Below are 17756 nucleotides of genomic sequence, written 5' to 3' on the forward strand. Positions count from 1 at the left end.
ACTAGCTTTTTCTTCCACCTCACTTCTAATTGTGTTATTTACTTAGGAGATTAGTGCTGCCTTAGTATTATTAAACTGTAGAAACTCAAAACTGGAGATGCAATTTGATAGAGTTTTCTTTGTACTCTGAAGGACCTGAATGTTTTAGAACTAGTGCAACAGAATGCAAGTGGGGGGCTTTGAAGACATCTGAAATTTGTGTCACTTTCACATGTAATTAAGGGGTCCTTTTGCTAAGCTGTGGCAAAAAGTGGCCTCAGTAGGCCCTTATACGGGGTTTTCCCTTGCACTAAGGCCATTTTTTAAAAATCATTTATTTATCATTTTTCATTTTACAAGGGTCACTTGCAAACAGTAATACAGAGATGACTGCACATTAATACGATATAAGAAGACAACAATCCCAACTACATAAGTACATAAGTAATGCCATACTGGGAAAAGACCAAGGGTCCATCGAGCCCAGCATCCTGTCCACGACAGCGGCCAATCCAGGCCAAGGGCACCTGGCAAGCTTCCCAAACGTACAAACATTCTATACAATCAAGCCATTGTGACATCACTAATGAGGTTGGCTCTTATTGGTGGAATGAGCCACTATGACATCACAATAGGTTAAATCACTGCTCTATGTAATAAAAGTGAGCCAAGTAGAGGACATAAGTAAATAAGTAATGCCACAGTGGGAAAAGACCAAGGGTCCATCGAGCCCAGCATCCTGTCCACGACAGCGGCCAATCCAGGCCAAGGGCACCTGGCAAGCTTCCCAAACGTACAAACATTCTATACAATCAAGCCATTGTGACATCACTAATGAGGTTGGCTCTTATTGGTGGAATGAGCCACTATGACATCACAATAGGTTAAATCACTGCTCTATGTAATAAAAGTGAGCCAAGTAGAGGACATAAGTACATAAGTAATGCCACACTGGGAAAAGACCAAGGGTCCATCGAGCCCAGCATCCTATCCACGACAGCGGCCAATCCAGGCCAAGGGCACCTGGCAAGCTTCCCAAACGTACAAACATTCTATACAATCAAGCCATTGTGACATCACTAATGAGGTTGGCTCTTATTGGTGGAATGAGCCACTATGACATCACAATAGGTTAAATCACTGCTCTATGTAATAAAAGTGAGCCAAGTAGAGGACATAAGTACATAAGTAATGCCACACTGGGAAAAGACCAAGGGTCCATCGAGCCCAGCATCCTATCCACGACAGCGGCCAATCCAGGCCAAGGGCACCTGGCAAGCTTCCCAAACGTACAAACATTCTATACAATCAAGCCATTGTGACATCACTAATGAGGTTGGCTCTTATTGGTGGAATGAGCCACTATGACATCACAATAGGTTAAATCACTGCTCTATGTAATAAAAGTGAGCCAAGTAGAGGACATAAGTAAATAAGTAATGCCATACTGGGAAAAGACCAAGGGTCCATCGAGCCCAGCATCTTGTCCATGACAGCGGCCAATCCAGGCCAAAATATATGGATTATATACAATCTTTCTCTCTCTTAGACCACAAAGTGAAGAAAAATAAGGAGAGTGAGATAAGACAAGGAGATCAATTAAACAGTAAACAGAAAAAAAGAAAACATGGTATTAACCTGATTATCCCCAGATATTACTCATCTAATTCGTTATTCCACATTGATCATCTGGTTGGCTTCTTCAAGACCTAATACGGTGTATAGTCAATTCATTTAATTGAGAACATACTTATTGTCCACATTTTAGTTAGTAATAATTCACCTGATTACATTCTCTCTCTTTTAAGAAACAGAAATTATTTAACAATACTAAGGCCATTTTAACTGCAGCCGTAAAAATGGCCTTTTTGTATTTTTTGTATTAATGGTCATGCGCTAATGTTGCCATTAGCACTCAACCATCAAAAAGTTTTACCATCGCCCTTTTTGTAGGCAGTACGAGCTCACACGGTATTCCTGCACTAACCAGTTAGCACACGGTAATGTAGCTTTGCTAAATGATTAGCCACATTCTGTCCCTTGACACCTCAAAAAATGTTTGAACTCTGGAGAGTTTTAGCATCTACGATTGTTAGCTTAGCAGAGTTTAAAAAGGGGTTGGACGGTTTCCTAATGGACAAGTCCATAAACCGCTACTAAACGGACTTGGAAAACTCCAAAATTCCAGGAATAACATGTATAGAATGTTTGTACATTTGGGAAGCTTGCCAGGTGCCCTTGGCCTGGATTGGCCGCTGTCGTGGACAGGATGCTGGGCTCGATGGACCCTTGGTCTTTTCCCAGTATGGCATTACTTATGTACTTATGTACTTATGTTTTATAAGGTGTGAGCCACAAGGCATAAGACAACATATATAATTAACAGAAGCTAGTTAGGATTTCCATACATCCAATAGAAGACTCCTGAGACCAGGCCGTTTTTGGCCGAAACACGACTCATGTCATGTTTTGGATGTTACAATAAAGCTACAATATATTGAACATCGTGTAGTGTTCAAGCATTTGTCACCCTCTCTGTGCTTGACTTGTCCAATATTTTGTAGTTGCCACATGCCTGAGTGTGTCTCATGGTACACCATTTTAAGCTGCATTAGGTATATGTTAGCAGGACCGCCGAGAAGGGGGGACGGGGGGGGGGGGGGAAATTCCCTGGGCCTCCAAGGGGGGCCCGGCGCCGGGGTCAGGCCGCCAGCGCTGCAGTCCCCAGTCTCACTTGCCTGCCTCCTCGGCTCCGGAACCCCTGCATTCAAAGCGGCAGTCGCAGATCATGTCTCTTCTGGCCTTCCCTCCCCGTGTCCTGCCCTTACGGAAACTGGAAGTTACATCAGACGAGGGCGGGACACAGGGAGGGAAGCCCAGAAGATACGCGATCTGTGACTGCCGCTTTGAATGCAGGGGGCCCAGAGCCAAGGAGGCAGGCAGGTGAGACTGGGGACTGCAGCGGCGGGGAGAGTGACGGGGGGGGGGGGGGCTGAGGCAGGGAGGCCTTTTCCCGGGCCCGGCCTAGTCTCTCGGCGGCCCTGTATGTTAGTGTCTGATGCTGTTTAGTGAAAGGGTCCCTTAGGCCCCTTACAATGCTGGGCTAGCAGCTGCGGATGCCGTCACAGCCTATTCACTTTGAATGGGCTGTGTCGTTAGTGCCGCGTGGCAGCTGCTAGCACGGCTTTGTAAATAGGGGGTTAGTTTGTTACATTCTGTTTCTGAGGATGGAACTAATTCTCAATATCTAGATTTAGGATTAGATACATTTTATTATCTAGGTAATTATCTAGGTAAAACTTTGGTATAGTCCTACACTCGAATGCAGTTTATCAATTACCTGTTATGTTCACAGCCAAAAAACAAGACAAACTGTCATTAAATCCTCTCAACTAGCCCTTCTGCGCCACCTCAGGCCTGGTGTTCAAGTTCTTACATTGTTGGGAGGTGGGGTTAGTGCACTGCTGGGCAGACTTACACGGTCTGTGCCCTGAAGAGGACAGGTACAAATCAAGGTAAGGTATACACAAAAAGTAGCACATATGAGTTTATCTTGTAGGGCAGACTGGATGGACCATGCAGGTCTTTTTCTGCCGTCATTTACTATGTTACTCACCTTAGTCTTCTGCATATCACATCCCTTTCCTACTCCTTGGACAACAGGGTGGGAGTTTCAGCCATTGTACAATGGTGACATCTAGTGGCCTGAATCAGGGTGCACGTGTACCAGGTAGTGGAAGAAGCCGAGAGCCGCCACTGAAATATCTGTGCTAGAGAAGTAGGGAAGGAGGGTTTTAAAACAATGCAGATTGTTGTGTGAATGAAGGCTTATAGTGCCTTAGCTTTAACTGAAGCTGGGACTCAGTTTAAAGCACAGTGGGGCATGAGGAAACTGCATGCCAAATTAAGAAAGTTATTTCAAAGCAAAGCAACAAGATAGTTGAATAAAGATAATAGCTTTGTAAGGCTAAAATATGACATAAACTTTCTAGACACTAAGGTCCTTTCCTTTCTGGGTCTAATTTAGTTTTAAGACAAAAATACACACGACATTTTGGATACAAGTGAGGCTTGTGACACAGGATTGTGCTACCCATGAAGCAGCGTTTGTGAAATGGGGATTCCCTATCGGGGTTTTTGGACTAGCCTCGTGCTGAAATCCTGATGAAGAGTGGCGATTTTGAAAAGCTAAGTGCTGCAATTTTTGATATTATTAAGTACATAAGTAATGCCACACTGGGAAAAGACCAAGGGTCCATCGAGCCCAGCATCCTGTCCCCGACAGCGGCCAATCCAGGCCAAGGGCACCTGGCAAGCTTCCCAAACGTACAAACATTCTATACATGTTATTCCTGGAATTGTGGATTTTTCCCAAGTCCATTTAGTAGTGGTTTATGGACTTGTCCTTTAGGAAACCGTCTAACCCCTTTTTAAACTCTGCTTAGCTAACCACCTTCATCACATTCTCCGGCAATGAATTCCAGAGTTTAATTAATTATTGAGCGCTAGTCTCGTTTGTTATTTTTCCTGTGATTTTGTGTGCAGTTTACACTCTGGTTGGCTACTGCTTCTACACTTGTTGTTGTAAGTGGACTTTTTTTCTGACCCGTGATGGTTGTACGGGGTCCTCAGCTCTTTCTAATATGTGTGAGCTTGAGCCTTGAGTCTGAGGTCTTTTTTTCTCCACTTTTGTGTGTTGCACCATTGCTATCCAGTGTTGGTTTTATCAGATGTTAAGTGAGCTTTGTGTAAAAGATTTCTTTTAAATAATGCTAATTGTGACAGCAATGCCCACGTTGAGCATATGGCAAAAGACAGGCGTAGATTTGCTAACTCCAGTATTTGGGAACTAAGGCCAATGCCGGACAGACGTCTAAAGCCAATGTCATGCATACTTCTATGATCTGTATCCCACAAATTTCAAAAGACAGATGAAGATCAAGACTGCAAAAGACAGATGAAGATCAAGTCTGTGTTACTTTATTATTATATGCTATAAGTGAGGGTGCTGTGCATCTCGAGGAAGAGGAGAAGACATCTTAATGTTAAAATCAGCAAAAGTATCAAAAGTATTGCTAACAGTCTTTGGACAATATCAGGCTTATTTTCGAAAGAGAAGGGCGCCCATCTTTCGACACAAATCACAAGATGGGCCTCCTTCTCACAGGGTCGCCCAAATCGGCATAATCAAAAGCAGATTTTGGGCGTCCTGAACTGCTTTCCATCGCGGGGACAACCAAAGTTCACGGGGGTGTTCGGAAGCGTGCCTAACACATGAGCGTGCTCGACCGATAATGCAAAAAAGAAGGGTGTCCCTGATGAACACTTGGACAACTTTACCTGGTCCTTTTTTTCTTACGAGCAAGCCACAAAAATGTGCCCTAAATGACCAGATGACCACTGGAGGGAATCGGGGATGACCTCCCCTTACTCCCCCAGTGGCCTCTATGCCAGCCTCAAATATCATACCCAGCTCCATGACAGCAGTATGCAGGTCCCAGGAGCAGTTTTAGTGGGTGTGGTGCACTTCAGGCAGGCGGACTCAGGCCCATCTCCCCCTACCTGTTACACTTGTGGTGGTAAATGTGAGCCCCTCAAAACCCACCACAAATCCACTGTACCCACATGTAGGTGCCCCCCTTCACCTATAAGGCTATGGTAGTGGTGTACAGTTGTGGGGAGTGGGGTTTGGGGGCATTTTGGGGGGCTCAGCACACAATGTAAGGGAGCTATGCACCTGGGAGCAAGTTCTGAAGTCCACTGCAGTGCCCCCTAGGGTGCCCGGTTGGTGTCTTGGCATGTCCGGGGGACCAGTGCATTACGAATGCTGGTTCCTCCCACGACCAAAGGGCTTGGATTTTCTCGTTTCTGAGATGGTCGTCCTTGGTTTCCATTATCTCCGAAAATCGGGGACGATCATCTCTAAGGTCGACCTAAATTTCGCGATTTGGGCGTCCCCGACCGTATTATCGAAACAAAAGATGGACGCCCATTTCGATAATACGGGTTTCCCCACCTCTTCACCGGGATGTCCTGCGAGGACGTCCTCAGGAAAACTTGGGCGCCCCTTTCGATTATGCCTCTCCACATGTTATAAATACTACATCATATTTAACTACCTATAGGTGGTTGGTATGATGGCAAAATGCCAACCACTGTTTAACAATGACTATAACCTGCACAGTGGTGGGTGCGGCTCTGACCGACTTGGTTGGGCAGAGAGGATGGACCATGCAAGTCTGCTGCCATTTACTGTTACTGTGTTATAAAAGTAGGTCAATTAATATACTCCAGAGTTTACAATAATGTGCCAGATAAGCGATAAGACATGGCGAGGCAAGAACTTTACCGCCAGCTGATTTCTACTGTGAGCTAAGAACGCTACTGCAGTTTAGTAAAAGATCCCTTTAGAGAAAACAGTTTTGCTGGGTTCAAGCTACATTTTACGAAGATACCTGGATAATTCCTAAACAACCGGATGAAGCTTGAATTCTGCAAATCTTTGTTTGTTTTGTGTTCCATGTATGATAATAATAATAATGTGAATTCTAAAAACACAATACTTAAAAAAAAATCTAAACTTAAGTGAACTATTGACTCCATGAATATTTATATAACAAGATGTTGCCTCCAATCCAAAAGAAACTTGATAGACATTTGTCAAGGTTTTGACTGAACAGGTGTTTGTGGTGGAGCAGATATTCCCAAGAGATCAACAGGTGTTTATATTTTCTATCATTTGTTAGGAGCTATTGAATTTTCATCTTATCCCTAAATAGACATTAATTATCTTCTCTTGTTCCAGGAAAGAACATTTTGTTTTGAGATTTACTCAGCAGAGACATAAGAACAGTTGTTTAAATGGCTGTTTCTTTCCCATGGATATAAGTTGGTAGATGGGTTTTAATGGGTGAGTGAATACACTCTTTTTCATACTTTTCAAGAGTCTGAAAAGCGCTTACAGCGCAGTTCAGTTCATCTGTCCGAATGTCCCAAGTAAGGGTTAATGTTGACCCGTCTGGTTGAAACTTTGTATAAAAGTCAACTATGATCTTGGAATCAGAACTACTGAAATTCACCCGGACAAGTGGTTGGGCCTATAAAAATATTCAAACCTTTTCCAAAGTTCCTTCCTGATTTTATGTTAATAACAAAAGCAAATCATTGAAAAGTGCTATGAAATGCCAGACAAGTGAATGATTTTGAGGGGCATTTTCGAAAGGAACGTCCAAGTTGCAATTTGGATGTCCTTGCAAAACGGCGAAATCCAGGGGCGGGGAAACCCATATTTTCAAAACAAGATGGACGTCCATCTTTCGTTTCGAAAATACTGTCAGAGACATCCAAATTCTTAAATTTGGACGTCCCTAGACATGGACATTTCTGACTTTTGGCGATTTTCGAAACCAAAAACATCCATGTCAAAAATAAGGCATACATGTGAGTGGCAAATCGGCAGGACCTGGGCATATCTCCCTTTTACGTATATAACACAGAATACTGGGGTCGTTTTACTAAGGTGCACCGAAAAATGGGATGTGCTTGTGTAGGTGTGTGTTTTGGGTGCGTACAGATCCATTTTTCAGCACACCCGTAAATAAGGCCTTTTAAAACATTCTGCCAAAAGTGGACATGCGGCAAAATAAAAATTGGTGCGCGTCCATTTTGGGTCTGAGACCCTACCGCCAGCCATTGACTTAGTGGTAAGGTCTCACGCGGTAACTGTGCGGTAATCCATCTACACGCTTAGAATGACGATTACCGCCCAGTTTCTGCCACATGCAGAAAAATGAAAAATTATTTTTCGGTGTGCGCATCAGATGTGCGTAAAAACCAAAATGACAGCCCAGGCCTTGTGGTAGCCAGACAGTAATTCCAAACTAACATGCATTGGGGGTGCACATAGGTGCCCATGTGGCTTAGTAAAAGGGCACCACTGTGAGTTGCATGCACTTGCATGTTGCACTGACCTGGTGTAAGTGGGTGTGCCTGACTTTAGGCACACCAAAATGGGTTTATGCCAGTATTCTATAAAAGAATCTGGGTGCCCAGATGCCACTATGGAATAGGCCAGGGGTAGGCAACTCTGGTCCTCGAGAGCCGCAGGCAGGTCAGGTTTTCAGGATATCCATAATGAATATGCAGGAGATAGATTTGCATACCATGGAGGCAGTGCTTGCAAATCTATCTCCTGCATATTCATTGTGGATATCCTGAAAACCTGACCTGCCTGCGGCTCTCGAGGACCGGAGTTGCCTACCCCTGGAATAGGCACCTCCTACAAAACATGAAGGCACTGAAAGTGAGGCACCCAGTTATAGAATTACTCTGTATCGTCGTAGCTCTATAAAAACCACCAGATTGTGCACACAAATTTGAGTGCATGCCAAATTTTGCATGTGCAATTAAATAATGAGATAATCTAATTGGAAATTACACTCGTAAAGTTAGGTGTAAATTTTATGCTCAAGTAAAAAAAAGGGGGGGCAAGGAAATGAGAGGGTCATGCGTGTAACTGGGGTGTTCCTAAAATTAATGCATGTTGTAACAGGGATACATGCTTAATGCAGGCACATACATTTGCACCACGTTTCAGTTGGTACAAATGGCCACGCCTAAACTTCGGCACGATTTCCAGGCGTAAGCGCTGTTCTATAAACCGTGCCTAACTTTAAGTGCAGCTTATAGAATAGAGCTTTTTTTCAGTGCCATATATAGAATTCACCCCTATATGTAATTAAAAACCCTGATGCCTAATGGTACATATGGAATTAAAAGAATGTTTCCTTGTTGGTTTTCACAAAGAGGCAAATATCAGTTACCTCAACAAATCCTGGAAAGAAATTAATATTCCATAAAGCACTGTGTGGTCCTAAGGGCTGTATGTGCTTCTCTGTCAAAACACCATTTGCAATGGAACGTTGCTGTCAGAGAGACTGCCAAACCAACCACGAACACGGTGTTCTGTGCACAGAATGTACGACTGTAGGAACAATTATCCACTAAGCTGATTTGGACAATCTCCTCTGTAATTGGTGAGTGAAAAGGCGTGTCTAATTTCTTTGGTAAACAAACATGGATTCTTTATAATAATAATAAAAAAAATCAGATTAACCTGTTGGGTATTAGGCAATTGTTCGTGTCTTAATTGCAATTTTGATAGAAATTCTTTATTTTCTGTCCTTACTCAATAAATCCAGCCTCTCCAGACCAGGTTTCCCCTCTTTTCAGGTTAAAGCATGCAAAACTGATTGCAATGTAAGCTCATAATCTTGAAAGGTTTACTTTCTTCCATATAGGACATATTGAATTTCTGTTCTCAATGAAGAGAATAGAAGAGAAAGTACCCACCCCCCATTTTTTATTTTGTAAAGAAACAACATGCTTATGGGAACTGCTAAGTGGGACACGGCTGTTATGTACAAGGTAGGTTTTCTGCTACAGTTTTCTAACTGACCAAACAGCCGGGTTCCAGTGGCATAGCCACGGACGGGGGGCTTGGCCCCCCCCCCCCCCCCCCCCCCCCGCTTTGGGCTCAGACTGCAGCACCCCTTTAACGGCTGGCGGGGATACTGAAGCCACAGAAATACAGTTCCTGAGCTGCTCCCTTCCTCCTCGCACTGATTCTTTAGTGCAGAAGTTGAAGGCTGCCTCCAGCCACTGATGCCAGGACTTCTCACGCATTCTCAGTTCACGCAAGATGGCGGCTGGAGGCACGCCACCAATTTCCGCATTACAGAAGCAGTGCAAGGAGGAGGGAAAGCAGCTTGGGAACTGCATTTCTTTGGCAGGCGTAGCCTCAGCATCCCCACCAGCAAAGGTATGTTTAGCGTGTGCATGTGGGGGGAAGAGAGGAATATGTTGCCCCCACAGTCCACCCCGGGTGCCCCCAAAATTGGAGGGCTGGCTACACCCCTGCCGGGTTCTAATCCAACCACTAATTTCTTTAATACAACAATTGTGTGACTGCTCTAGAATCAAACATATAAACGGCAAGTGACCGTACTCACTCGCAAATGTGCAGTAGAGACTTCCCTCTCTGTCCCGCCCCCCTCATCACGTATTGACGCAGGGGCGGGACAGAAAGGGAAACTGCGCAAAGCCGCCAAGGTCGCTACTGCTCCCCCCCCCCCCCGAGGTTGCTGCTACTGCTCCCCCCCACCCGGAGTCACCGCTGCCACCCCTCCACCCGGCTCAGGTCCTCTCTTCGGTACTGAACTGAACGCAGCACGCACATCAGCTGAGCTGCTGTCGGCCTTCCTTCCCTGCCTGTGTCCCGCCCTCGCTGACGTTACATCACACGAGGGCGGGACACAGGCAGAGAAGGAAGGCCGATGGCAGCTCAGCTGATGTGCGTGCTGCGTTCCGGCGAATGGATGTAAGCTCAGTATCGAACAGAGGGCCCGGGCCGGGTGGGGGGGGGGGGGAATGGTAGCGACGACCTCGCGGGGGGGGGGGGGAGCCAGCGTTGACCTCCGAAAACCCCAATACCAGCCCGTTTTTACAGGCTCAACGGCTAGTCATGTTTATAGAGCGATGTGAAAGCCTTTTCTAGGGTATGTGTGAAAGGAAAGCAGGTCCTGTTGTACAATGCATAATTTGCAGAATTTTCTCTGTTGTTTTGTGGTTAAAATCTTCATTTATCTGAAAATGTCTTGCATTGTCCTGCTGTTTGGTGCAGCTAGCATTGTTCTGGATGAACCAGTTTCACAGAAGTTCACATGCATTCCTCAGAATATCAACCTCCCCACTTCTTCAATCATTTCTCCTCTGTTGATCATATTCCCAGGTCTTCTTTCTGTTTTCTCTGAAGATACTTTGTCTTCTTTTGCTATGGCAGTTTGCTTTCCTCCTGTTCCTTTAGGCCAACATGAACATTCAGAACTGAGATTTCTTTTTCCCTTATTTGATATCCTCCTCCCATTCACTTAAGGTTCCTTTTACCAAGCTGCAGCAAAAGGGGGCCTGCACTGGCATTGGTGCGTGTTTTTGATGCGCACCGAGGCTCCCTTTTACTGCAGTGGGCAAAAGGTAGGTCTTTCTTTTTTTTAAGAATGGCCATGCGGCAAGTGAAACACTTGCCACGCAGCTACTTCAGGGGGGGGGGGGGGCGGCCCTTACCGCCACTGAGGTAAGGGCTCCCACACTAACCCAGTGGTAACCAGGCAGCATGCGGCACTGCCCAAATCTTGCTGGGTACACACCAGCACCAAATCCTGCTGGGTACACACCAGCGCTACAAAAATAAATATGATGGCACTCTGTGGGTAGGAACTACCGCCAGGCCTTACTTCCTTTTTAGCAAGCGTTGGGCTTGCCACCAAGTACCAAGGGGGGACGGTGGGGGCGGTCTGCCCCGGGTGCAGAGGGAGCTGTTCTGGGGCAGACGGAGCTGCAGCGAATGAGCGAAATTTGCGAAGTCGGAGCCCACAGGCGCGCCACGGCACCCCCCCCCCCAGCGGCGTGCACCCGGGGGGGTGTCATTTCGCCGGGGGGGGGAGGTGTCATTTCGCAGGCAGGGGGGCGCGCTGCACCTGGGGGGGCGCATCGGCGATCCGCCCCGGGTGCAATCCATGCTAGGAACGCCACTGCTTGCCACTGCTTTGTAAAAGAGGCCCTTAGCCCTGCCTTTCTAGATACACATCTCAGCAGAGGCCCACACACCAGGTTTCCTTCTGGAACCCAGCTGACACGTGCTATCCTCCTAATTCTACAAAAGTTGCTAAAAATTATATGTGCAAATTTGGGCATGTGCCTAGTTTATGTGTGGAATGGAATTTAATTGAATGAGCCAATTAGTCCTAATAATTAGCTCTTTAACAAGCAATTATTGGCACTAATTGAAATCAATTAACATGTATGCACATTTTATGCATGTCCCCGAAAAGGGGTACGGAAATGGGAGGGTCATGGGTGTTTTGGGGTGGAGTGTGGGTGTAGATTTGAGTTATGAGTGTAATTATAGAATAAGGGAATTGTGTGTGCAAATTTAGGCAAGGACATTTGCACCACATTTTTGTTGGTGCAACTGGCCACACTTAAAAATGAGGTACAACCCCTGCACTCGAGCGCTATTCTATAAACCGCGCCTCCACCTTTTAAGGCACCGCCTATCGAACTGGTACAGGTTTAGGCTTTTTGCAGATGGACCGCGTAGGGCAGTCACTTATTTCTTTAACAATCTTTGGCTATTGTTTTCAATAGCGCGTTGGCTAATATGTTGGGTGAACTAAAGCGGCGTCAAGCTCCGCCTACTGGCTTCAGCTCATATAATGGACCAGAAAGGGTCACTTCGTCTCCTGTCATACAAAAAAAACACCATGCAGAGACCCAAACAAAGGGAAAACACGAACCTGGCCAATCAGAAGGGAAGAGTTGTAGCCACCAATCAGAAAGTTCTTGTAGTGGCCAATCGGAGCTGGGCTCAGCGGCTGACGTGACGTCTGGATCCCGGAAGTAGCCTGGGAAGCGTGAGTGCAAGGAGGACTCGGAGGCTTTAGATCGCTCCTTAAGTGGGTATTTTTCCCCCTTTGAACGCGGTGCGATGTCAACTGCGATGAACTTCGGCGCGAAGAGCTTCAAGCCTCGGCCCCCGGACAAGGGCTCTTTCCCGCTGGACCACTTCGGTGAGTGCACATGTGGGTTCCGGACGGAGCCAGACCCCTGGAGAAGGGGGGGGGGGGGGGGGGCTAGTGGCAATTTCACCTCAGGCTCTATTATAACTGGAATATCAGCTCTCGCTATAACTATGGTTCTTTTTTCCAAAGGCGGGAGCGACTCCTGCTCTTTCCACTAGGAGTGGCCTAGTGGTTAGGGTGGTGGACTTGGGTCCTGGGGAACTGAGTTCGATTCCCACTTCAGGCACAGGCAGCTCCTTGTGACTCTGGGCAAGTCACTTAACCCTCCATTGCCCCATGTAAGCCACATTGAGCCTGCCATGAGTGGGAAAGCGCAGGGTACAAATGTAACAAAAATAAAATAGATACTATTGGAGATTCTACATGGAATGTTGCTACTATTGGAGATTCTACTTGGAATGTTGCTACTATTGGAGATTCTATTCCACTAGCAACATTCCATGTAGAAGGCTGCGCAGGCTTCTGTTTCTGTGAGTCTGACGTCCTGCACGGACGTGCAGGACGTCAGATTCACAGAAGCAGAAGCCTGCGCGGCCACATTGGTGATCTGCAAGGGCCGACTTCTACATGGAATGTTGGAATAGCAACATTCCATGTAGAATCTCAAATAGTAGCAACAGTGGAGGAGTGGCCTAGTGGTTAGGGTGGTGGACTTTGGTCCTGGGGAACTGAGGAACTGAGTTCGATTCCCACTTCAGGCACAGGCAGCTCCTTGTGACTCTGGGCAAGTCACTTAACCCTCCATTGCCCCATGTAAGCCACATTGAGCCTGCCATGAGTGGGAAAGCGCAGGGTACAAATGTAACAAAAATAAAATAGATACTATTGGAGATTCTACATGGAATGTTGCTACTATTGGACATTCTACATGGAATGTTGCTATTCCACTAGCAACATTCCATGTAGAAGTCGGCCCTTGCAGATCACCAATGTGGCCGCACAGGCTTCTGCTTCTGTGAGTCTGATGTCCTGCACGTAGGTGCAGGACGTCAGACTCACAGAAGCAGAAGCCTGCGCGGCCACATTGGTGATCTGCAAGGGCCTACTTCTAGTGGAATAGCAACATTCCATGTAGAATCTCAAATAGTAGTAACAGTGGAGGAGTGGCCTAATGGTTAGGGTGGTGGAGTTTGGTCCTGGGGAACTGAGGAACTGAGTTCAATTCCCACTTCAGGCACAGGCAGCTCCTTGTGACTCTGGGCAAGTCACTTAACCCTCCATTGCCCCATGTAAGCCGCATTGAGCCTGCCATGAGTGGGAAAGCGCGGGGTACAAATGTAACAAAAAAAAAAAAATCAGTGCTGACAGATGTGAAGAACAGAGAATCTAGGCAACCATTCTCTCCTTTCTCCCTTTTCCACTTAGATTCTGAAAAATTGTACTGGCATGACAAAATTGTGCTGCCAAAGATAGCATGACCTAATTGCCCTACAGAGATCGGCTTTGTTTTCTGCTTCTCTAGCTCTCCTTCCCCTTTCCTCCAGACCAAGCTGCAGAGATAAGAGTGGTTGACACTGTAGAAGACAGCACAGAGCAGATACAAATAAACTTTGAACTCCAAATCACTCTTGTTCTCTAATCCAGCCTATCCCTATCCGATCATTTCTTAGGGACTAATGCAGAGGTGAAAGGTGCTTGTGAATTAGCACCAGCAGAAAACGAAAATCCCTGTAAATCCATGCATATGCATGAACCCCCCCAAAAACAATACTAGTAGTTTTAATTGGAAATGTATTTGACCCCTATTTATTTTGTATCGCAGGCGAATGTAAAGATTTTAAAGAGAAGTTCATGAAATGTCTCAGAGAAAATCATTTTGAAAGTGCCTTATGCAGACTTGAATCCAAATCCTACTTGGAGTGCAGAATGGAAAGGTAAGATAGGAAGCTAACTCTGCAGTGTGACCTGTGATAAATTCAGATAGCTCTCCTACAGTAAAATCTGACAATGTATCAGCACAGGGGGAGGGGATTTGGCAATAGTTGATACCTTTTTCACTATTAGCTCAAAATGAGTAAGCTACGGTAAGTATTTTCCTGTCCCCAGACCCCAGAAGGCTTAACAATCCAAACTTCTGCCTGTCTTGCTCAAGATCACAAGAAGCAGCAGTGGGATTTGAACCTTTGACTTCCCTGGTTCTCAGCCTGCTTTTCTAACTGCTTGGTTACTCTTCTGTTCCTGAAGGAATTTAGTTCTTTGCATTGTACAAAACATGAACATATTGCCACGTTTGAACAATGAAACTTTTTGCATAAGTAAAAGGTTCTCAACTCAAAGCTGATCCTTTTTGAGCAACAGTTTGTAGGGAAGGATTATAGTTGTGTTATACTGTTAACAACCTGTATGGAGTGGAGGAGTGGCCTAGTGTTTAGAGCACCGGTCTTGTAATCCAGAGGTGGCCGGTTCAAATCCTACTGCTGCTCCTTGTGATCTTGGGCAAGTCACTTAACCTTCCATTGCCTCAGGTACAAACTTAGATTGTGAGCCCTCCTGGGACAGAGAACTATCCAGAGGACCTGAATGTAACTCACCTTCAGCTACTACTGAAAAAGGTATGAGGAAAATCTAAATAAATATATGGAATGTTGCTACTATTGAAGATTCGACATGGAATGTTGCTACTATTTGAGATTCTAGATGGAATGTTGCTAGTGGAGGAGTGGTTAGAGCACCGGTCTTGCAATCCAGAGGTGGCCGGTTCAAATCCCACTGCTGCTCCTTGTGATCTTGGGCAAGTCACTTAACCCTCCATTGCCTCAGGTACAAACTTAGATTGTGAGCCCTCTTGGGACAGAGAAATACCCAGTGTACCTGAATGTAACTCACACGTAGTAGATGACGGCAGACAAAGACCATCCAGTCTGCCCACTTTGAGCTACTATTGAAAAATGTGTGAACAAAATGTAAGTAAATACATATTTGACACGAAACTAAAATAGGTGGCTTATGATTTTGTTGCTTTGCAGTTTTGGTACACATATGTGTTTTTTTGTACCTAGACAACTGATGACCAGAGAACCTTTGGAAAAACTGGGTTTTAAGGACCTTATAGATGGGACAAAAGAAGCAGAACCCAGTGAGTCATGAAAAGGAAGGAAGTGTTGGGACCCTTTTAAATCTGAATGCTGCTGCAGTGCATATTCTACATTGTGTGAAGATTTTCCCCTTTTGGATACTTCATTGTTTCTCAAGACATATCAATGATCTGTATGTCCTTCAGAAAAAAAAAATCTAAATATTACTATTACGCATAAGAGGAACAGCAGCTTGTGGTCTTACGTGGAATGTGTTTAGTGGCCTCATCTGACTTTGCAATGGACAGGCATGACTTTGATTTCCAGAACTGCTACTTCTTGACTCCATTCAATACCACTGTATAGCCTGTCTCTCCTCCGAGGATGGATAGAGGTGCCAGAAGTCTGTCTGCCTACCTGCTTTCCATCCCTTGAGGGTGAGCTTTGGGTGGTTGGTACTATGTATCCTTTAAGCCCTATTGCAGTGAATACGTGTGCCCCTTATTTTTATAAGTTTTGTGTGTGCAAAATCGATTTCCAAGTAAAAGTGATGACGTGAAGCTGTGCTGAATAGGGATCTTTTCTGATTAAAAAAAAAATCTCACAAGTTATTTTTATTTATTTGAATTTAAAAAATGAATATTCTTTGTAAAATCATAAACTGCTAGTGTTGTAGTCTTGGAGGAAGTTTGACCAGGTACATGAGGCCAAGCACGGCTCTGTCAGTGCGTCTGTACGGATTTAGAATTTCAGCATTTAAAAAGTTTATTTTTTTTTCAAAACTATTTTACACCACTTGTTCTTCAAACTTCGTAATTTCCGTTATTATCAATGATCTCACTCGCCGAAACACAGTGCCGTGTTGAAGTCCTTTTTATAAAATAAATCTGTGCTTGATACATTCTCATCTCCCAGTGTTTTCTCTGGAAGTGTCCTGTTGACTACACTACTCCTTCTCACCTCTAGCCTGCATCATTAGGGGGATGAGAATATGAGAAATCAAAACGGTAACTTGATAGCACCAAGCTACAGTAACTTGGCTATGATGATAACCTGTATATTTATTTTTGTTACATTTGTACCCTGCGCTTTCCCACTCATGGCAGGCTCAATGCGGCTTACATGGGGCAATGGAGGGTTAAGTGACTTGCCCAGTCACAAGGAGCTGCCTGTGCCTGAAGTGGGAATCGAACTCAGTTCCTCAGGACCAAAGTCCACCACCCTAACCACTAGGCCACTCCTCCACTGTTGCTACTATTTGAGATTCTACATGGAATGTTGCTATTCCACTAGCAACATTCCATGTAGAAGTCGGCCCTTGCAGATCACCAATGTGGCCGCGCAGGCTTCTACATGGAATGTTGCTAGTGGATTAGCAACATTCCATGTAGAATCTCCAATAGTAGCAACATTCCATGTAGAAGTCGGCCCTTGCAGATCACCAATGTGGCCGCGCAGGCTTCTGCTTCTGTGAGTCTGACGTCCTGCACGTACGTGCAGGACGTCAGACTCACAGAAACAGAAGCCTGCGCAGCCTTCTACATGGAATGTTGCTAGTGGATTAGCAACATTCCATGTAGAATCTCCAATAGTAGCAACATTCCACCTAGAATCTCCAATAGTATCTATTTTATTTTTGTTACATTTGTACCCTGCGCTTTCCCACTCATGGCAGGCTCAATGCGGCTTACATGGGGCAATGGAGGGTTAAGTGACTTGCCCAGAGTCACAATTGCAACTTAACATTATTGTTTGTTATTTTAGAGCCCCTGACACAGCCCTTGTGGGCGAAACACAGTCTGTGTCGGGCGATCATTATTTTGCTAATAAAGTTTCAGCTTTACTACTGATTGATCTGCTCTTTTTTGCCTAAACTTCAGACGATGCAGAACGTTGTCACCCGCCTGATTTGTAGAGTACTGGTGAGGTTGCATTGGCACCTGTGGAGGCACGATCATTTTTTTTTTCGGCTGTGCACATTTATCTTTCAGATAATATGTGGCATTGCATCTAGTTATGTGCAAGGACTTATCCAGTGGTCAGATAGGAATAGTAACTTTCAGTCTAGGAACTACTTAACTCTTTCTTTTCCCAGTTGTAGGGATATTTTTTTATAAACCTTTGC

At 45.2% G+C, this 17756-nt stretch overlaps 1 protein-coding gene across 1 annotated transcript; it reads left to right on the forward strand.

The window, feature by feature from the left end:
• The first annotated feature begins 12414 nt into the window (after positions 1-12414).
• On the forward strand, positions 12415-16688 carry LOC115475783 (cytochrome c oxidase assembly protein COX19). The gene is made up of 3 exons (XM_030211766.1): positions 12415-12605; positions 14380-14491; positions 15617-16688. Exons 1-3 carry the CDS (start codon positions 12524-12526, stop codon positions 15702-15704), a joined length of 282 nt encoding a protein of 93 aa, XP_030067626.1. The 5' UTR covers positions 12415-12523; the 3' UTR covers positions 15705-16688.
• Positions 16689-17756: the final 1068 nt, after the last annotated feature.

This window comes from Microcaecilia unicolor, chromosome 8 (genome assembly GCF_901765095.1).
Source record: "Microcaecilia unicolor chromosome 8, aMicUni1.1, whole genome shotgun sequence".
Classification (NCBI taxonomy): Eukaryota; Metazoa; Chordata; class Amphibia; order Gymnophiona; family Siphonopidae; genus Microcaecilia; species Microcaecilia unicolor.